The sequence below is a fragment of the Parus major genome, chromosome 12 (genome assembly GCF_001522545.3).
Source record: "Parus major isolate Abel chromosome 12, Parus_major1.1, whole genome shotgun sequence".
In the NCBI taxonomy this organism is placed as follows: Eukaryota; Metazoa; Chordata; class Aves; order Passeriformes; family Paridae; genus Parus; species Parus major.
In genome coordinates, this window is record NC_031781.1 from 11,698,462 (window position 1) to 11,720,403 (window position 21,942).

The window sequence follows — 21,942 nt, forward strand, 5'->3', positions numbered from 1 at the left end:
GGCCGCGGGGAGGGACGGACGGACGGACGGACGGAGGGAGGGAGGCCAGGCGGCCTCCCGGGTGTCCGGCACCATGAGCATCGAGATCCCGCCGGGCCTCACCGAGCTGCTGCAGGGCTATACGGTGGAGGTGCTGCGGCACCGGCCGTCCGACCTCCTGGGCTTCGCCGCCGAGTACTTCGCCCGCCTGCGGGATGCCCGCGACCAGGAGGCGGGCGGTGGCCGCAGGGTGGTCAGCTTCGACGGGGAGCCCATGCAGACCGAGTCCAACGGCGACGAGGAGCCCGACCGCGGCGACGACGAGTCCGACTCCGACTTCGAGCGTAAGTGCCGGCGCTGCCGCTGAGAGGGCGCCGGGGGCGGGGGGTCCTGCCGGGGGGTGCAGCCCGGGGCCGCCGGCCGCCTCCCCGCCGTGCCCGGTGCTGCGGCCGCTGGGCAGAGCGGGCAGCGAGGAGGGATTGAATGGGGGAGAGGCTCCGCTGGCTCCCGCAGCCCCGCGCTGCAGCCGCTCCCGCTCCCTGCGGGCTGCCGGCCGTGCTCCGGGAGCCCCGGCTCGCCCCGACACTGCGGCCGGAGCCCAGTCCCGGGGGTGTCCGCCGCTGCCCTGGGCGGCCGAAGTGCCCCGGGGTCTGACCGGGTGTCGCCGGGCAGCGAGCGAGCTGCCAAGCATGTGATAGGGAAGATCATGTGTTATTGTGCAACCTCTTCTGCACTTATCTTTACATTTCTGTCTTTAAATCATTGTAGACGAGTGTGGTTGGGATTTTTTCGCTGAAACTGGGGTGGTTTATTGCCTCTGTTGTGTATTTAAAGTGGCTGTTATAAAGCACTGAAATAACTTTCGCTATTTAGCAACACATTAAAATTCAAAGCCACCTGTATATTGCTGTTTATACTGTCCGTCTCGAAGATGGAAAAGATACTTAACCTGAGCTGGACAATGAAATGCCACTTGTGATACTGAAATTTTTATTCTGTCAGAATTGTACTGTGTGTTTTTGGCTACGCAGAGTGTTTATAATTGGGGCTGTGATTGAGCCTCAGTGTGAGAAGTTATTCAGAATGCCTGTGAATGATGGTACTTGGCACACCCAGAATTGTGGACATGAAATCACGGAATACTTTCTCATTATTAGTAAGTATCTTAAAGAGGAGGGAAAGATGAGAAAAGGCATGCTTTCCCTGAACTTTCAGTGCCCTCGTTTGAAGGTCTTGTGCCCTTGACCTATAACGTAAAGGTTTCTGACTTTTATTGATAGAGGATCCTCTTTTAGACCAATTACTGGATGTCACCTTGTGGATGAAGTGTGCTCTTAACATCTACTTCCTCGTTAACAGTTCTAGAGAAACAGGAAGAAATTAAGCTATGGAACAAATAATTTTTTTAATTAAGGAAGCATTGAGATGCCAGCTGTTTTTGCAGCCCTTGTAGGCTAGGAACTTCACAAAGTAAAACACATCTTAAGCTGTTGAAAATAGACAAAGAGGACGTGGAATGTGCGAGAGGACAAGAGTGAAATGTACAGTCAGAATGAATTAAAAACCAGTTTGCAATCAGTATCTGAATTTGGATGTTCTTTCTCATGAGAGAGAAGTTCTGTTTAAGGCATGAAGAAGAACAGATGAAAGGTAAAGGGTAAAGATGTGGACACACTGGTGGTGACTGAATTGAAGGAAATGTTCAAGTATGAGCACATACTTGATTTATGGAAATTACAAGTGATTTTTTTGCCCCCAAATCAGAAGTATTCTCAAACATCTCTAAATGGGAAAGAAGTTAGAGTTTCTTGTGGAATGTATTTTAAAATTAAACTCCACACTGGAAAAATTTCAGTAGATAGTTGGATGTAATTTTTAAAAATGTGCAATGTCTTTGTATTTAATATTTTCCTCAAAAAAAAAGGAACCCAAACCACAAAAAAAACCAACTAACAAAACCAAACAAAAAACATACTCCACCAGAATGTCTAATGTCTTTGAGTGCAATTTTGCTATTTTGTGATCAGTTTACCTAGATCTGGGGTTTGAAATACCGTCTTCAGGAAATTAAGTGGTAAATTTTCTTTCTGAATGTCTGAAACTGCAGCTGGAGGGATCCTCTGAAGTTAAATGTTTTCAGGTAAAAATGTAAAAATTCAATGGTGGCATGCAGCTTTTCAAATGTACATAATGTGGCTGTCCAAAGCAGAAGGGTGGTTCCTTTGCTGCATGTTTCTGCTTATCATCTTTCTATCTTAGTCAGGGAGAAAATTAAATTAACAAGGCTGGGCACTGTCACTTGCAGTAGGGCCCTTTGGGCAAGTGCCACTGTCAGTAATGCTGTTTTGTTTCTTATCTGAAAACCCATGCTGTTCCCCCCTTGTTGTTTCCCAGGAACAGTGCCATGTTCTCTGGAACACCAGGTGAGGATCCCTCTGGAGGGTCAGAGAAGTGATTCTTTCTTGCATTTAACAGTGTGGGTGAAAGTCAACCATGGCTATGTGTTAATTAGGTTTCTGTTGTAACTGTTGTCTCTATCAATGAAAAATGTTAAGTTAAAGGTTCTGATACCTGATGGCTGTCATGGGTAGGATGAAGACAAGGTCCTGGGTGCCTCTATCTGCTTAGTCTTTAAAATACATGTGTAGATAGGAAGAACATACAATGAGAGACTCAGATAAAGGAGAGACACAGATAATAGACCAGAGCACTGCTTTTTAAGACTGCAGTTTTTCATTTTAGACAATTTAGGAAAGACTTTAGTGAATTTCACTGTGCTTTCCTAGGTTATGCTTTCTTACTTTTGAGTTGATGTGACAGGTCAAATGGATATGTTTCTGTGTCTGTTTATAAATAAGATGAAATTGAGCAGTTATTTTTGTAAATTATTACATTAAGGAAGCTTAAAGCTAGTTTAAATAATTACCCTTACTGTATATGTTAGGAGTAGGAAAGATCTTGATGAATAACGTGCTTGTCTTCATGTGTGTGTGTCTGGCCCAGTATTAAATCTGTGCATGTCACTAGGCACACAGAGAACATTTTAGATATGTTATGTGGGTTTTTTTGTATGCTGAGTACATAGGGTAATAGTAGCAAGAATAGGTCAGAAGGAGGTCTTGGCCTTTGGTGTAAACCATGTGGCAAATGTCTTCATGTAGTCATAGTGGTGCCATAGTGGCGCTCCATCCGTGTGGTAAAAGTCACTGAGACTTGCTAGGCTACAAAAAAAAGGCTTTCATTCTCTTAGGATGATCACTCTTAGGTGATGCTTAGGAAATTATTTCCAGGTTTGTTTCCTGTCTGACCCCCCTGGAGTTTCATCCTTCATTTTAACTGTTTATTGTATGTGTGATCAAAGGACATCAGGATGTGGCTGTTCAGCAGATTGCATTGTAAGGCATGTGTGGAAATAAAATGATGATAGTAGTGGGGGAACCTCAGATACATTTATGCACTGGGCTGCACTGTGGCAGGGAATTTAAGAGATACAAAGGCTTTATTTGTTTGGTATAACTGCAAAATTGAGAAGTTGGGATGGTTGGGAAAGGTGCAAAGCAAGACCTTCAAAAGTCAGGCTGAGAATGTAACCGAGGACAGATAAGTATTCTTGAAGAGTGTCGTTGACCATGATGCTTGTACTTTTAACAAGTAGGCTGTGAATGGATGTGTTGAGACAGCGAAATTGACGCCAGGGAAATGGTCTGTCCACTGTTGGAGTTAGTGCTTTGGGAGTGCTCCTGTTGAGGAGCACACCTGAAGGAAGGCAGAGGCTCTGCTTCCCTGTCCCTTGAAGCAGTTGCACAAAGGTGCAAAGTGCTTCACGATTAACTTGCTGTTTTGTCTTACTTCCTGTAACAATAAAACTACTTGTATGTGTTCTTGGAGGTATTAAGTATAACAACTGGGCTGAAATATTTTTGGAGTTACACTAGCTCGAACAACATGTTTCAACTAATGACAAGTATTTTTGTTGCAAATAAAATTTTTCCTTCTCAGGATTTCACTTTGATATTGAAGGAAAGATGATGTGTTTTTCAGCTGCTCCCTGAGCATAAGAGAGCCCTCCTTAGTATTTTGCTTTTGAAATAATCCTCTTCAGTATGCTCTCTTGTTATGATGGGAAGTGGTGCATATGAATCTGGATGGACAGGTGAAAAGATTCTTTAGCTCTTCACTGAGCTTCTCAATTGAAATTCAAGGATTTGCTAAATGTCATCTTTAAAACATCAGTAGAATATCTGAGCAGAAGAGAATAGCATTAGATCTTGAATGTGGTACAGAATAAGAGTTCAGTGCATCTTCGAAATATTTAACCTTTTAATTGTTAATGGAAATACTTGGTATTAAATTAAACCTGTTTTAGATTGCTTATCTTCTTATTTTTAAGCATCATTTACTTATGCTTTCTTATTCTAAACTGAAGTCCTGTGGAATTCCTCAGAAATCACTGTTATATCAATCACACAGTATTTATGCTCTGCCTACAGCAGTTCACAGGTTAGGCAGAACTCCTTGCTATTTCCCTGAAATAATTCAATGAAACTTACTGCATTATAGGAGTTGGATGATGTTAAAACTTGTGCAGTATAGCATAAGAAGAATAGTGGTCCTTTTGAAAAATACTGCTGAAGTTTTCAGATGTAATTCAGATTCATGGGATATTGCACATGTTGCTGTGAAATACCATCAGCTTTAAAATTAAAGTACTTTGAACTTTTTACTGGTGCTTTCACCTACCTACTTCATCCTTCACTGTTAATTAACTGGCAGTAAAGCACAGTAGCTCTCTCCTCAAATGTGCAATGCAAATTCAGTCCAAAGAGTAGCTACTGTATTTAAAATCTAAGTAGCACTCTCATCATCTGATAATTACTAGTTCTGCATACATTTTTTTTTTCAATAGTAGTTATAACAAAGGTGTTTTATGCTCTGCTTAAGTAGTCTCTAGATTTTCAGGGAGGTGGAGGGAAAAGCTGGGATAATGGTTGGAGTTAGTGATCTTGAAGGTCATTTCCACCTTAAGCAATTTTATGATTTGACTGCATTAAACCTTTGAATTTGGTATACAAAGAAAAGAAATGCACGTTCTTGCTTTATGTTTTAAAAGGTATGTTCAAACAAGCCTAGTGACCAGAAGGTATAGAGGAAGCTTTTGAGTTTTATTTGTTCTTCGATCTCCATCAATGATGTGAAATCAGTTGTTAAAGAAAGTATTAGTGATGCATCTGTGTTTTAAGAGGAATGTATTTCTGCATTTAATTTTCTAATTTTATGAATTTTTGGCAGCACAGTATTTTGAATATATTTAACGTAAAAACATGAAGTGAAGGACTACTGTTGTGCAGCTGCTATACTTGCACGTGTTTTTGCTTTTACAGAGGCAGTTCCCCATGAATTAAATCTGAAGGATTAAGTAGAGTAGCTGCTGTTAGTACAAATGGAACTTCACTCCCTATATTTATCTTGTTCTCATAGGGGAATTTTGAAGATAAACTAAGTATTAAGGAAGACTGATTTTACTTCTTTTTAGTTGCTTGGACAGAACATGTAAATACCATTTTTTCCTGAAGGCCTTTTTACTTCTGTACTTGTTTATCACAGTAAAATTGCTTTTCAGCATTTATTCTTAAGATTGCAATTACTGTATTATGAAGTTATGCTAGGGATTTTTTGAACTAAGTAATGCAGATCTAAGGAAGCCAGCAATTGTAGCTCAATGGGGCTTGGAGGAATGTTTCATCAGTAATCCTCTGTACAAAGGAAAGTTAATCAGAATGTGTCTGTAATAAGTCCTTACCTGAGATAGTAAAAGAAATAGAAGTATTAAGTAAAGGGATCAAAAGGTACTGACTGGCTGAGAAACAGAATTACAGATGGGTTGAATGAAATTCAGACATCCCTGGATATTGCTAAATGTATATTGGTTTACATCAGGAAGGATGAATTTCTGTGTTACTTATCAAAGCTAAGTTTCTTGCAATTTTGACATAGTACACTTAGAGTTATTTGTAACATCTTGCCCTCAGCACTGTTAATGTTCCTGTAGCATCTATTAGATATTCCTTACAATCTCTTGAGAAAGATACACTCTTATTTCAGTTTGCAGTTACTGGCTTGACATAATTGTTCTGCTTTAAGTGATCAGTATGTTCTAAAATGTGAGGAAGCACGCAGTATTGTTTTTGTTTAAAATTGCATTTAAATCTGTATTTGTAGTCTGTTGCATACCAGTAAGAGTTTTCACATAACTCTTAAGCTTATTTTCTGAAAGAGCTTTAGATAGTTGCTATAACTGTAAAGATAAATTCTTGACTCTTTCTGCTCTGTTGATATCCTGCTGTTACTCTCTGTACTAGCTTGTAAAAGAGCATAACTAACTATGAAGGAAATGGGTAACTAGCCATTATAAATAATTGCTGAATTCTTGAAAGTCTGTATTTCCATTTTGAAGAGTTTATTGTAAGAGAAGTTGTATGAAACTTCTGAAATTGTATTCTTCTAGCTGGTTCTAAAATTAAGCTAAAGGAAGATAACGTCTATCAGAACTAGATATTGTACTGAACATTAGCTTCAATTTAACTTTGCTGTTTTTGTTTATTTAATAAACTAATATTAGAATGCTGAGACAGTTCTGTCAGAGTTCCCCTTGTGCTAATACTGAAGTTTTCTTGTACCCTCTTACCTAAAATAGAACAATGGAGATCTCGGAGAAGAGGAGGAGACAGCAGAGAACAAGCTCACTTCAAGCTATTCACCAGTCAGTCATTAAAAACGTTAATGTCTGACAGAGCAGTTGCTCATTATTCAAATGAAGACTGGAAATGTAGCCAAGATGAGCTGTGAATGTTTCCCACTGGCTTCAGTAACGTTTTCAGCTTCATGAATGATCATTCATATTTTCTTGTGAAAGAAGAGGGAGACAGTAATAAATATAACTCACAAATGTACTGGTTCGTCTTTTACAGGGATGTTATTCCTGCCTCTGTAATGGTCCTTTAGATTCCTTTAGTTATGCTTCTGTGTATTCCATGCCTGTCTTCGCATACTTCTTTGGTATGTAACAATTGTTTGGTGGTTTTTGATGCATCAAGATTCTTTGATTCATGTAGGTTTAATTTTTTTCCTGAGGTACTGTCAGTTCTACAGGCAATGGTGTGTGCTATTCTCCAGTCTGCAGTTTTAATGTCTGTATGTCACTGTAATATGAAACAGACAAGGGAAATAATAAATCATAAAAACATTAGTTAGAAAAACAGCTGGGGAGGGAATTTGGGAAATTTGAATGTGGACAAAATGCTCTTGTATGAAAGACTTGCACAGTCTTACTACGATAGTAATACTAATAAAAGTTGTTTGCTTATGAGATCCTTTAATGCAAAAGCATATTTTTCTTTTAAAAATATGGATCTGAAAGAGGGGCCATTAGATGGAAATTCCAGAAATGCATTGTGCAGAACAAGCATCTGTTTTGTGGTCATTGGTGTTTTGCCTGTGAGAATTGTGGAGATGATGGCACTGTTTGCTGCTGAAGTGGGAAGGGTACTTAGAAGAGAGAGGAGATTTAGAAGAAAGCACCCTGTCTTACAGTTTTCATACTGCTGGGATTTGGCTTCTGCTTCATAAATACACAATAAATCATTTATAATAAAGGCCAGCATTTTATTAGTAACAGTTTTGCTGGTAGTACTTTCCATACAGGGGCATTCATTTTCTGTGTAGAAATGGCAAATGATTGAGAGTGGCAGTTCTCTGTGCATAGATGTGGAAATTCCCTTTAGGGGAGAAAACATCTTTAGGAACAGCCTCTCTTCAAGGCATGAGGTAGGGACTTCCTTCTGTAGCATTGCAGTTATTGTCATTTAAAACCAACAACAACCTTGGGGTTTATTTTGTAAGAATTGTTATAGCACTCTCTGTTCTATCCTTTTATTTCCTGGTGGCTTGCAGAACAGCTTTGCTTCTGTTCAGAAATGGTCTCTAGCCTGCAGGGCCTGGCATGATGTCAGCTTTTGGTGTGAGGTCATCTTACAGAAGTCTGGAACCCTGCATTCCTTTTTGGGTGTTAGTGAAGTCCAGACCAGTATGGTTGGATCAGGGGCCTGACCAGCAGAACTGAGCAAATGGCCACAAAATTTCACTCAAAACTGTTGTGTGCAGAAGGGTTAGGATTGCAGATTGGAGGGCAAGTACATGTTCTCCCGCCACTGACTGACTGTTCTGTCCTTCTGGATCCTTGCAGAACATGGAAAAACAAATGTGGAGTTTGTGTGGGGAATGAAATGTGTTTTTTTGGATGAAGGTTGAGAAACTGCTTTGTAGTTTTCCTCTGTATTTTTGAATCAACTGTAGTGCCAATTTCCTCATTCTTGGTGATTGCGTATTGACAAACTGCTATAAAGCAGGATGTCACAATGGCTCTTCATTTCCATTTTGGTTCTTCCTCCCTTGGGACAGCATATTGTTTTCTGCTTCCTATTGAGAAAACTGTGTTCCATAGAAGAAATTAAAAAACAAAACCAGAAATATTTTTTGTTATTTTTCCTGGTGAGGCTCCAGTAAACACTTATTTCTGTGGCAACACTTGTGCTAATTATGATAGTTCAGGAAGAATTGCTTCCTCAAGGACATGTATAGTGAAGGAGCTGGTCAGTCTCTGGTTGTCATGGATATGGGGGATACCCCTCTCTGAAAGATGTCTCCTGTACAGCCCTGGAATGAAAATTCTAAGATTGAGTTACCTATTTTTTAAAAAAGAAATGTTCATTGTTTTTGACAGTAATTGTTCAAAAACAGTTTTTAAACATTTGATATTATCAGTGTTTCTGTTAAAATTTGCAAGTATTTGTAAGAGTTGAAGGGTTCTCAGGTTAATAAATTATGAAAGATGGCTTATTAGAATAGATTAACATTTAGTCTTCTCTCTTTCACACCTTTGGGGAGGTGTGGGGGAAAGATTCCATGTGTAGTTTTGTTATAAAATGCTAAAAGCTAATTCAGAGTGGTGATATTTGGGGACTGATTTCTCTAGTGTTAAACATCACTGGGTACAGTGTTTTTAATTCTAATCTTGAGATGGTATAACTTTATGATAAAAAGCCATAAACGTGACTTGTATTTTTTATGAGCATCTCTTACATCCCTGTGAAGTAATTTTGATTTCTTACTGCTGGACACATGTAATTATTAACTGCTTTTCCAATTTTTTCGTAGTACTATGAAATAATGTAACTTTGCATGCACTGATTTTGCTAGTGGTTTTAGCTTTTCTTAGCTTTTACATGCAGACACTTCGCTTTTCTTGCTGGAAGATCTGCAAATGTGTACATTTGTTGTGAAGCACTGTGTGACTCGGGGGAGTTGTATCCTAGAAATTTGCTACTGAAAATCAGTTCATCTGGAAGCTGAACCATGCAGCACTTGCCACCTGCTGCAGCTCTTTTTGGTAAAGGAATTTTTTATCATTGCATCCAGATATTGTCGAAATGAATGTTACTTGCCCAAGCCCCTTGCTGAGACTTCGGACATCGATGAGCAGGTTTGGCACGGTGCTCAGGGACCTGGCTCAGTGCTGGATTTTGCAGTGTTGGATTTGTGGTTGGACTCAAACAATGATGTTAAAGGTCTTTTCCAACCTAATTGACTCTATAAATGAGGATTTTCTCTGGTCTGGGTAGAACACACTGATGTTTTTTACTGTTATCCATTCTTAGGATACAGAACATATGTCTGTCTTCACCCTTCCTCTTTCCTAAAAATCCTTTTCCTGTGAAAGTGCACAGGATGCAATTACTGGAAGTGTGTGTGGGGGGCTGTCTTGTCAAAATAAGTTTTCACATGGAGATGATTCTTTTTTCAGCTATATGTTGTAAGTAACCGTTGAATGTTGATATAATGTTGTTAGAAGTGTAAATCTGAAGGAAGAAAAGCTATAAAACACTTTCGAGATGCGATACAGAAGTTGTTTTCGCTCATTAATTTGGTTGTGTACCACAACCCAAAGATTGCCCAGATTAGAAGATTAAACAGTTTTAAATTTTAAAACACATGTATTCATAATCCACTCAAATTTATTTATACCTTATTTACTAAAAAGAGCTGTAACCAATTTATATTTCAATGAAGCAAGGTTCACTTGTGAATTATTGATGACTATATTGTTCTGGCAATGAAGTAGTACTTCATGTTCTGCACACAAAATTGCTAGAGATGTTAATGATGGTTCTGTAGAAGCCCTCATACTCTTGTGTAGGTTCAGTTTGTGTCACCCCTCAGTCCTCTGGCTGCCACCCTCCTGCAGAGCTCAGGCTGTGCTGCCTGCTGGAGAGACATGGAAGCACTGGCTGCATTTCTCTTTTTGTTGTCACCAAAAAGAAAAGCACCAGACAAGAAAATGATCATGAATTGTAGAGTCAGTTGTGCTCATGCAGAGGTTCCTGCACCTTAGAGATGAGGGAAAGCAAGGCAGAAAATCTGGTGTCCAGTGTTGTGACTCTGAAGCTCCCGCTACAGCATAAAATCCTGTAAATCCAGTGTACCTCCTCTATCACTACTGTAGATAAACCTATATGTAGCAAGGACACAAATTGTGGGTTGGTGTAGGGGTTTTGGTGTGGTGTTTTTTGTTTTGCCTTTTTTTCTTTTTTAACTGGAAAGCAAATCCCTTCAGTTCCAAATACATGTAGAACTTATTAGCAACTGACCAACGTTTTCTGGTTTGAGTTATTAAAAAATGTGGTGTGTTACATTACACAACTTTTTTTCTGCAATTTTTTTTAACATATCACATATGGGAGCACTCGTTCTATGAATGTTTTTTTTTTATAATTTCACAGATCAACAACACGTCGTCAGCCTTTTTTAAGCACTTAATTCAAAAAACCCCAGAATGGTAAAAATTAGACTTCCAGAAAAATTGAACCAGCTTTTAAAATTGTTGATCTTTTGAGAAAGACTAGTTTGAGAAAGGTAATTTACAAATTGGTCAGGCAAGAATAAGTCTTCAGAGGTGATTACTTGTGCTGGATAGAGTGCTAAATCCTAGAAAAGTCGTAGTTGATCGGCTGATGATAGATTTCTTTTGTGACACTGGCTAAGCTGGTTGATATTCCTGCTGAGGTTTGTCCAGGATGTGGATACTCTTTGACTTTTATGTGGCATTATTATAATAAGAACTAGTTTGGTATATTGCAGTAGTGTCAACACTGAACATTTTAAAAAATCCCCAAGAAAGTGCTCAGTTTGCAGTTACAAGGAATGTGCCCATATTTTGCCATGCTTTGTAGAAGCCCAGGCTATTTCTCATCCTTGCTCTTCCACCTTTCTCCCCTTAAAAAAACACAGCCAAACAAATTAAACCCCAGCAGCCCAAAATCTGTGCAGTGGCTGTGTCAGAATTCGCAGTTACCTTCCTGGACACAGGATGTCTGAAACTAGATGCATCTACCTGCAGATGAATTTTACTTCTGTTTGCCTTCTGGCCATTGGAACTTAAACTGGAAGCAAAGCATGAATTTTCATGAGCTGTTGAGGATTTTTGTGGAATTACAGAATGGTTGAGTTTGGGAGGTGCCTCTGGAGGTCATCTTGCCTGACCCTTTTTGTGAAGCTCGACTGCCTGTAGTGATTGCCTAGGACTATGTCCAGATGGCTTTTAAGTATCTCAGAGAATGGAGACTCCAGAACCTCTCTGGGTAATTTATACCAGTGTATGGTCACCCTCACAGTAAAGAAGTGCTTCATCATGTTCAGGTGGACCCTTTCTGTATTTGACTTTATGGCCATTGGTTCTTTTCCTGTCACTGAGCACCAGTGAGCAGAAACTGCTTCCATTATCTTCCAATGCCCTTCAGGTATTAATATGAACTCCTCTGAGCCTTATCTTCTCTAGGCTGTCAGTTGCAGCTCTTTCAACCTGTCCTCACACAAGAGATGCTCCAGGTCCCCTCGCCGTCTTTATGGCCCTTTGTTGGCTCTGTCCAGTATGTCTGTGAGTCTTTCGTGCTGGGGAGCCTGGAACTGGACACAGAACTCTTCCAGGTGTGATCTTTCCAGGGCTGAGTAGGAGGGAAGGACCACATCCCTCGACAGCAGCGTTGCACCAAAAGCTGTCCAGAATACCCTGGAACCAGTGTGCCTTGCCTGGCACATACAAGTGTGCTTATGCCTTGAGTTAAATGTGGATATGTGAGATTAGGCTCTGAATCAGCTTGAAGTAACACTTGATTGAAATTCCTTGTGCTCTTTTATTCAGATCAAATCAGATGACAGCACAACCTATTGCACTTTTGTCTTATGTAAAAACACAGTATGTTTCATCATTCAGTTGTCAGCAGGAATTGGTAATGAAATGTGAAGTGACCCGGGCAAAGAACTGTGGGTTTTTATGCGCCTCTATTACACGTAGGATGCTATTCTTAAATTCTACCTAGATACCTATAATTAAACAATCCTGAACTCAGGTTGACCTGGCAGGTATATCTGTGTAACATGCCTTCTGGGTGTATGAAACACCAGGCTCTCTCCATGTTGCTGGTTGCTTCTGCTGTGCTTTGAATCTCTTGTTCCGTATTTTTCTTCTAAATTGCTCTTTTGTAGAAGTAGTTCAGTTATAGTTGTTTCATACTGTCTGTCACATGAGATACACCTGACTGTGAGAGTGACTCCAGCCTATTTGTCTGCAACTAAACAGCTCAGAGGAGAAAGGAAAAGCTTCTTAGGCTGCATCTCATCTGTAACTGCCCATGTTAATTTTTCCTTTTTGTTGTAGTGTAAACTTAAGCAGCCCAGCTACCTATCACTGATGAAAAAGGCCAAGACCAGCCCTTTTTTTCTTTGGCATTGACACAGATTGGAAGTGCTGCTGCAATCAGTGGTCAGTGATAGGTTTGTTGTGCTCTCAGGTTTGGGACTTAAACCTAGCTCTATCTTCTCAGTTTCTTTACTTTTCTACCCTTCCGTCATAATGTGTTCCGAAGTGGTGGGAGATCCACAAGTGCACGCTTGAGACTGAGCATGTATGTATGTCCTGAACACAAACAATTGTGTCTTCCCCTTCAGTGTAACTCCCTTTTCTGTGTTGGCAGCTGCTCTGAAGCTAAGAGGATCCAGTAATCCAATTAGTCTATCAGAGGAGGGCACTGGCTCATGATGACTCTGTTGTGATGTTGCCTCTACTTGCAGAATTATTTTTGTGGTGGCATAACTGTGTACCTTAGTGGCTTGTGTCTTGAATTTGGGTTTGATTTGTGTTTGTTAAAGTACAGTGGCAAAGTTGGTGGAATATAAATTCCCCAAGGAAGTGTGTGTTTCATGTAAAGCAAGTGTTGCTGTTCTTAGAGTTCCTTTGTCATTCTTAAATACTGATGAGACTGAAATTTCTTGCAATGTCTCTAAGATCAGTTTGTTAGTGTAACAACCAGTTGCTTGTACTGGACAGAGCTTTGGATTGTGTGTATATACCTGCACACACAACACACACATACAGTTTTGTCTCTGTAGATTGCTGCTCACTGCCCCATTTGTCAGAAACTTACAGCGGAGTACAAGCAGAAAATATGCAGGTGACTGGGAAAATGTAATTTTGTGTTACCATGGTTTGGCAAGAAATTGAAGCAAATGATAATGCTGTTGACTCAGGGCGGTTTTTTTTTTTTTTTAATTCTAAGAAAAGGTAACTATTGTTCATTCTAGAATAATTAGTCTGACATTGTAGGAAAGTATCTTAATTCACTGAGTGCACCTGTTAATTGAATTTTTATTCAGATTCTCTTTTGTCCTTAGCAATGCTTGAGTTTTAGATTTTTAGAAATGCCTTGAGCTTCATTGCACCATTTCAGTTGTACTGAAGTTCAGTTGTCATTGTCCCCTTTTGTGTACAAGTTAAATTTGCTTAAGTATCTATGATAGTGAAAGATACGTGTTCAGTTGTATCAATTTGTTGTTTCTGTTTGAAAATTATGGTTGAATATGAACCATATTTTGCTTATAAGTAGTTCAGGGTGCTAGTAAATTACATTAGTTATGGATATGATAGTCAATATTTGATTTCTCAAGATAGCTTTTGTATCCTGATACCACATTATTTAAAGACACTATCAGTCTCAGTAGGACTTTATGCTGAGCCTGCCAAGCAGCTGCCAAGTGCAGATAGCCAACATTTACATTCAGTGTTGTGTGATGGTAGCTGTGACATGATTCCAATTAAAAGCTTGGACTGCACACTGCAGATGTCTTCTGAATATTAATGTGCACTACAAACAGAGCAGATGGAATCTCTTTAAAATACAATGCAGTGAATGTAAAATTAAGGTTGTGTTTCTGGTGAAAACTAATAGGCAGTCAAAAATTTCCTTTTTTCTTTGTTTTTCATTGCTCACCCACAAGAATATCTGTGCATCATCATCATCTTTCTTTACATATAGGAGGAAATCAACTCTTCATTATGCATTCAAATAAAAATACAGCATTATTCCGTACTGAAGCTTTCTCAAATGCCAGATGTACCTAGAAAAATATTAGGAGCATTTACTGTGCCTTAAAACATGCCTCTGCTTTGAGGATAGATAATAGTTGAAATACAGGATGTCTATGAATTATTGGAGGTGTTCTGTGCAGTGTATTAGGAAAAGTCCATCCTGCACAGGTGTGTAGAACCAAACTGGGTAATGCAGAGAATGACAAGAACATCAGTGGTGCACTGCAGCCCCAAGGTTCACTGTCAGAAGAGAGCAGCAATCCAGCTGGGAAAGTGTGTGTTAATTGCTGAAGTATTTACCATGCTTCTGTGGCAGTCCCTGAGACATGAAGTAAATAAAGCCCTGGTAGTAGGAATAGGTTAATGGCCTTAAAATCAAACAGGGTAAGTGTGGTATTGAAACTGAAAGTAGAAGACTTTCTGTGGGAGTGGGAATTGTAACTCTTTTTCAGCTGTCTTCTCCCCTAGGGCAGAAAGGAGGTGTGTGAAGGGAGTGTACAGGAAGAAGAGGTTATAGACAAGGCAGAGACAGGAGGTGTGGAATACATGGAGCCAGTGCACAAGTGCACTGCTTCACTTGTGCCATTACCATAGCTGTGACATGCTTGTCTTCCACTCTTCTCAAACTTAATTTTACAACTGCTTATACCTGAGCCTGTATAAACACTAAAGCCAGTGTCAGTGATAGCATTTTCCACTTAATCCCTATTACCATATGAAGATTTCCCCCAAGATCTGCATTTGGATTATATTTGTCTATATATAGTTATATTGCCTAGCTAATACTTCTCTCAAAGCTACTGGCCAAGCTGTTAAGAAAAAGTTCCTGGCTTCATTGATTGTATTTATTTGATACTTGCCTACTTCCAGAAAAATTGACTTGTGCCATTCCGAAGGATAATATTAATTTGGTAAGAGTGTTTTTAAAATCTAGACCACATTGGGACTGAGAACAGAGTTGCACATGAGGTTTGGGAGAGGACAACACTGTCAGGGTGAGAAAGAGCTGTGTCTGGACCTTGCTGAAGCTGCTTTTGATGGTGATGTCCCAGGCTGCTGATGTGGGAGCCATCTCACCTGGGGAGGAGTTTAGGAATTGGCTGATGAGTCTAGCCTACTCTTGTGAGAGGTCTCTAGTGGGTTGCTTTTGTTATTTTTTACAATGTTTAATGCATTCAGATGTTCAGAATAATGGTGGGACTTTTAATTGGGCTCCTGAAAATTTAAAAACAAGTCCTCATGACTGATTCCAGTGGCAGACCAGCATTGACTGAGACTGTTTTCTTTAGAGCAATGCCTTATGTACCTCTTGTACTTAGCAGTGGCTCTGTGTTGTGATAGAATGCAAATTTAATAATAGTGAAGTGTACAAAAAATTGACTTAGGTTTATTGCGGATTTTTTTTTGCTTGTATGCATATTTTCTCTTACTCAGATTGCATTCACCTGTATACAATTCATTATTTCATGGAAAGAGATATATGCAAGAGGCACAGCTGGAAATAATAAAAATACACTGATGTGCTAGATATAGCTAAATGACATTTTTTATGACTCATTTAGGAATTATCTCCAAGATTTCCAAATAACTTTAAAATCAGCTTTCCAAATAACCCAAAAGAGGTTTAAGTGTTGTTAGTTTGCAACATAGAACAATGACTGCACCTTACAAGTAGGCACAGGATAAAAATCTGATCAAAAGCCTTTGGGGTTTGATGTTTTAAAAGGCATGAGGGTGTGGAGTTAAGTCTTAAAATCAAAACCATTGTAAAAAAAACAATCAAAATACAGAAAGTGTTGTTTTAAAAGAACTGTGTTTGTCAGAGCCAAATGTTGCTTTAAACAGCACTTCTGAAGTTTCTAATGAAGAGATTTGAGACAAAATTTGTCTTCGTTGTGTTTCAAAAATTGTAAGTACCCTGAGGTATTAATTCTTCTGCCTCATCCATCTCTGATCTCTGGTGGATCAGGAGACTAGTAAATAAAGAGGTGAGGTTTGAAAGCAGAACTGGTAAGATAGGAAGGGTTAGGCAAGAGCCTTGAGAAAGGAAGGGGCTTTCTATTTTCTGCCACTGATTCTGTTCATGGGGGTGAGTTGTCCATGTTTCTTACTGATTGTGGAATGCCTAGTGGTTCCCTAGATAAGATGCCACTATATTTTTCTGTATGAACTATTTATTTTAAGGAAACTTGCAGTTATTTCTTCTTGATGTGATGTTTTTGTTTCTCTGTGGCCTTATTCTCATCTTCGACCCTTTCTTGCTTTTCCATTGTCAGACAATACCAGTGGAAGTCACATTCAAATATGTGGAGGATATTTTTTATCACCTACTTAACATTGGGTTTTTAAGCTTAACTTTTCTGTTATTACTAATGTGGCTCCTTGGCTTCCCTGTCTCTGAAATACCTTCATTTCTAAGCCTATTCCTAAAGCCCAAGCAAATTTCCCTTTTTCATTTGCTTTGTTGTACCTTCCAGTGTCTTGCCTCTTCTGACAATGCTTTTCACATTTGTCAGCTGCTTTTTTAACTTTCCTGGATTTTTGCAGCATCTTTCTTTCTCTGTGCAGTGCATAGATTTGTCTTTTTAATACTTGAAAACATTCCCAAGTCTTTTCATTTCAGTCCCTGGCAATCTCTGTTGTGGCATCAGCATATGGTTATATCTTTGATCACTGTGAAATGTGTCCTTTTAGCTGAGATTGTACTTCAGCATGGAGAGTTTTTCTAATTTCATGTCTGTAAAGCAAGTGCATGCCTTGTTGCTATCTCTTTGATCTTCATAATATAGATTACACTCATAAAAAATAAACACACACACAAAAAAAGTGCTGTGTTTGGCTTTATCTGAGACGTGTCAGCAAGAAATAGGAGAGGGCTGTGTGGGTCGTGCCATTGCAATGTCAGATAATGTGAAGTGCTGCTTGATAGGTATTTGTTCTCCTGTACTCAGGCTTCAGCCAGGCTGTATGAACTCCTGAATTCTGAGAGCAGGTTTATGGTCCTTCTCTGGTGAGAATGAATATCTGCTGAGAAACGTAATGAAAATAGTACCATGTGTGACTGTTCAGGCTCAGTTATGCAGAGGGAATGCTGAAATAGCGATACATTGGAAAAAACAAAGACTCTAAAGCCTTAGTCAAGGAGTGCCATCATAGCCAGAGATTCACCCAGATTTCTTTCAGTTAGTCAAGCAATGATTTCTTTCTTGAATTTATCAGCTGTTAAAAGTCTGTCCATTCCAATGTGCATATTCATTTTTCTACTGTAATGAAAAACCAAAAAAGAGCCAACTCAAAATAGCACAGCAGTTTTAACTTTATAAACATCTTTCTTTCACTAACATAAATGCTTTGCTTGTTGACTCAACTTTTCCCTTCAGAAGTTACTACATTCTTTCTATCAGAGGGGTTCTAAAAAACTTGGAAAGCAAGGGTCGGAGACTCTTCTAAAGTGAGGCTTTCAGACAGTGTTTCTCTATTTTGTGTTAGTAATTTTTAAATGCAAATTAAAAAGAAAATCAATTAAATTGGAGACCAGAATGTGTTACGACTTTGTTTTTATGTTTTATGCTCTTGGTATTGATGATAGCCGTTTTTCAATACCAAGAAATAACAAGGTATCTACGTATCTGTTATTTTTACAACAGCAGACAGGAAAATAATGTTTATTAGCAATGTAATTTTTTTATTGTTTTCTGAATTAATGATGTAAAAGTCTCTTAGAGAAAAGCAAAGCCTGTGTGTACCCAATTGTAGATCATGGTTTCTACTTTTCTGCCTTTTTATGTTTTCTGTGCTCCCTCTGTTCTCTGAAAACTCACTTCTTCCCTAGCGTTCCCTGACCTTTTGTCTTCCCCCAAATGTCTGGCATGCTTCAGCTGACACCATCAGGGTCTCTCCTGCCTGTCTAACCGGGCTCCGAGTTTCCATCCTCCTCTATAGGGGGTGAGTGGGCAGAGGAATAGAAGGAAAAATAAAAGGGCTTCTGTCTGTTTTGCTTTTCTGAGAGAAGCCTTGAGGAGAGCTCAAGGTTCCAGAGCTGCCTCTGAAAAAAATCTAAGCAGTTTGTAGCCCTACCTGTCCACCTTACAAAGAAGAGATGTGGAAGGGATAGGTGAGAATTTCCCACTATCCAGCAAGGGCATCCTGAAGGAAGTCATGGATACACAACTGTTATATTAGTAGCAGTCACATGGATCTCTTGTTTTAGTTACTTGTTGGAAAAAAAAAAGTTCAGATTGGTATTTATTGAAGTCCAGTTGCATATCTGATGATGAAACTACTTTCTGCTTTAGATTACTTTTTAATTGCCAGGAATCCTAAAAAGCCGATACTTGAATATATGAGTTTTCTCAGAGCTGTGATGGTTCCTATTTATGTAAGTCCATTAACAATCTTGGTGTGTAAAAAAACAGTTTGACAGCTGTAGTCTGGCACTTCCTTATCGTAACTTGATATAACATTCCACAGAGACAGTCATGCCTCAGATTTATACTCCTCTCTGCTTCTGGTATTTCAGCTTTAATGGTTTATAGTGTCAACTCATGTGTTGTTTGGAGAAACTTAATTGACTTGTTAAATTAGAACAGTTTACATTCTGTTTCTCTTTTTGTCTCTCTTCACTTAGTATGATCTTGTGCCATGATTCAATGGGAAAATACTCTGTAAATCACTAATTTGTGCTACTTGGTTTTAATAAAGCTAGTATTTTGTGCCTGTGCTCTTTGAACTCTGAGTACTCCACAATGAGCTTTGCTTCATCATTCATCAGGAAACCTTCAAAAATTCTTGATTAGAGTTACACAAAAGATCTGTATTAAATATTTATGTGCACAGTAGCTTAACTTAGTGTGCTGCTATAAACTGTATTCAGAATCACAAATAGTCGTGGGGATTTTTTTAACCCTAGTTGAAATCAGAAAATGTTCACAGATCATAGTAAAAAGCAAAGTGCTTCTGAAGAATGAAGTAAGTTTTCAAGGGACATCCCGTATAAAGCAATGACACCTAAGACTACTGTCATGCCTGGAATGCCAGGCATGTCCCAATCCTTTGTCCCTGAGTTGTTTTTTTTTTTTTTCTTGTGACTCTGAATTGATCTTTTGAGTTTTATTTTGTCTTTTTCTATACGAATTTAATGTTCGTAGGATGTGTAAGAAGTGGGTAGCAGTAGCTGGGAGAGTGATGGTTGTACTTCTGTTCATTTCAGGCTTGTGAGTAGTGTAGAGAAACAGCTTTCCCTGTTATGGTAGTAGTGTACATCTAAAAAAGCCTGATGTTATTTTTTTTTAACCAGTCACTTTTCAAAGTCACTGACAGAGAAGGGAGCCCACGCACTGTAGGAAAAGCATGCTTTTAGGTCTGGTTTTAAAGAGTGGTTTTACTGTCACTTGTTTGCCTTAAATCCTGTAATTGTTGGTTTGGTTTGAAAACAGTAAAAAAAGTAATATCTATGTCCAATTTTCACCTATGGGGCTGTATTTTATACCTGCTTATAACCAGTCAGAACCCCTGTAAGTTAAACATAGTGAGCCACAGTAGAGTATCAGATACTTCAAAATAAATCTCAGTGCCAAAGCAAACTGAAGGATATTGGAGAAATTCCTGGTTTATCAGTTATGGAAATTATTAAAAAAAAAAAAAGAAAATTAAAAATCCCAGTATCTGATTTACATCCCTAATTTTTCACGTGAGAAAGCCCAATGAAATGGAGCCACTAGCTAGTGGCAGTATAGTTAGTTTTAGCCACTAACTGTGTGGCAATACTGCTTTTTGATGTAAAGTACATTTTTGAAATAAAGTAGTGGAATGTACAATATTGATCTATTTATGCAATTCATTAAAATATTTTTTATTAAATAAATATAAAGACATACCTTTACTTTGAGGAAGAAAGGTTTTTCACTCTGAAGCAGCCCATTAAGTGTTCCTATCTGGTGCTTCAGTCTGTGCCTCATCACAGTATGGGGAACACGTACTCGTTGAGCAGACATTCCTGATTTTTCTTGAACAGTGGAGTAGGATAATTGTCCTGAGTCAGTTCTGGCAAAACTGTGGAATGCACAGCTTGATCTGCCTTTCCACTGCCAGAATCACTTGCCTTTGGCTGCCAGGGAGGAAATTAGGCCGTTTTGCTCTCTTCTGGTACAATGGTTTAATTTACCTCGGTTTTTGCTGTGTTTACCCAATTACTGTGTCTTGGTTCCCATGAGCCAAGTAAGAGCAGGAGCTGTGCCAAAGGTATGAGACATTTTGAACTTGAATATTGCTGCACCTGAGGTTTTGACATAATGGAGAGTTTACAATGCAATCGTCTCACAACAAAACCTTTTAATCTTATTATAGTTTTTGCAATTAACATATAATAACATTCATATCATTAACAGAGACATGGCCCATTGTTCAAGCTGAGCTGTGGCCCATTGGTGTGCGGCAGGGGGGAGTTCTAACTGGAGATTAAAAAAAAAAAAAAGAAGAAGAAGAAGAATGTTTTTCTCTTTCCAAGCAGCAGTTTAATCTTGTTTCTGTAGATCCCAGATCTGAGTGGTACCAGGTCGGTGTGATTCACAGTGTGGGCAGAGTTGAGCTCTGAGGCTACTCTGGTGTAGGAGCTTGCTCTTGGTATGCCCATCACCATTGCTTTGAATTAGATGTCCTTTAGTGCTCAGTCTAGGAAACAGGCTGTGTTAACAGTAAATGTTTTATTCCTTCCTCCCCATCTAATGTTTTGGAGTCTGTCCACAGACCAACGGAGCTGTATGTGGGACCTTCAGGAGTTGTTTCTCTTAGCAGTGCTCAATGCTAGGCTTTTCCTTCACGTACTTCTAATGGCAAAACACAAGAATGCCATAGGAGTGGCAATACTGACTGTGCAATACTGAAAACAGTAATAAGCAAAGAGAGCTTTTCATTGGTAAGCCAGAAGGAAAAAAAACCACTAATCTTCTCTACTAGGAAATGTCAGATTTTATCTCTTTAGCATAAAAATAGTCATCTGACAACACATAAAAGTGAATTTTATACATGTTAGAACTGTCACTGGTGTAAGAGATGCAAACTATCATTTTAATCTTAAAAGCTTTGTGGAGGCAGAATAATAGTACTCTCTTAACTGCCCTTAAAAGGTTATGTGTTTTTCTCATTTTTAACACTGGAAAACTTGATGCAGTTTTGATGACACTGAACCCTGCTATGGGATAAAATAATCAAGATTCTAAAAGGAGCCATTGTTGTTGGATTTTTTCTATGTTACCCAAAGTACACCAGCGTGTTCTGTAGCATATTAATTTTGTTCAAAGACATGAAAATATTATTCTTAAATATGAGCAATAAATGGGTGTAGAAATCATAAAGTAGAGAAAAAATTCTGTATGTGCAAGATAGAGCCTGAAGTAATGTATTTACTCACTAATGATGTTGATTAAAAGTATCTGAATCCATACATGGGGCTAGTTAAGCATTAACTTAAAGCTATTATGACCTTGATG

General features: G+C 38.9%; 1 protein-coding gene across 2 annotated transcripts in view; it reads left to right on the forward strand.

Annotated features, from left to right (window-relative positions):
• Positions 1–6: 6 nt before the first annotated feature.
• Positions 7–21,942, forward strand: part of PRKAR2A (protein kinase cAMP-dependent type II regulatory subunit alpha) — a 59,669-nt gene continuing 37,733 nt past the window's right edge. Inside the window, exons 1-2 of one of the 2 annotated variants that reach the window (XM_033517346.1) lie at positions 111–323; positions 6,948–7,035. In XM_033517346.1, coding sequence (XP_033373237.1) covers positions 195–323; positions 6,948–7,035 — 217 coding nt within the window. In that variant the 5' untranslated portion in view covers positions 111–194. Of the gene's footprint in view, positions 324–6,947; positions 7,036–21,942 lie in introns of both variants that reach the window. The other variant, XM_015641037.1, reaches the window with a different exon arrangement.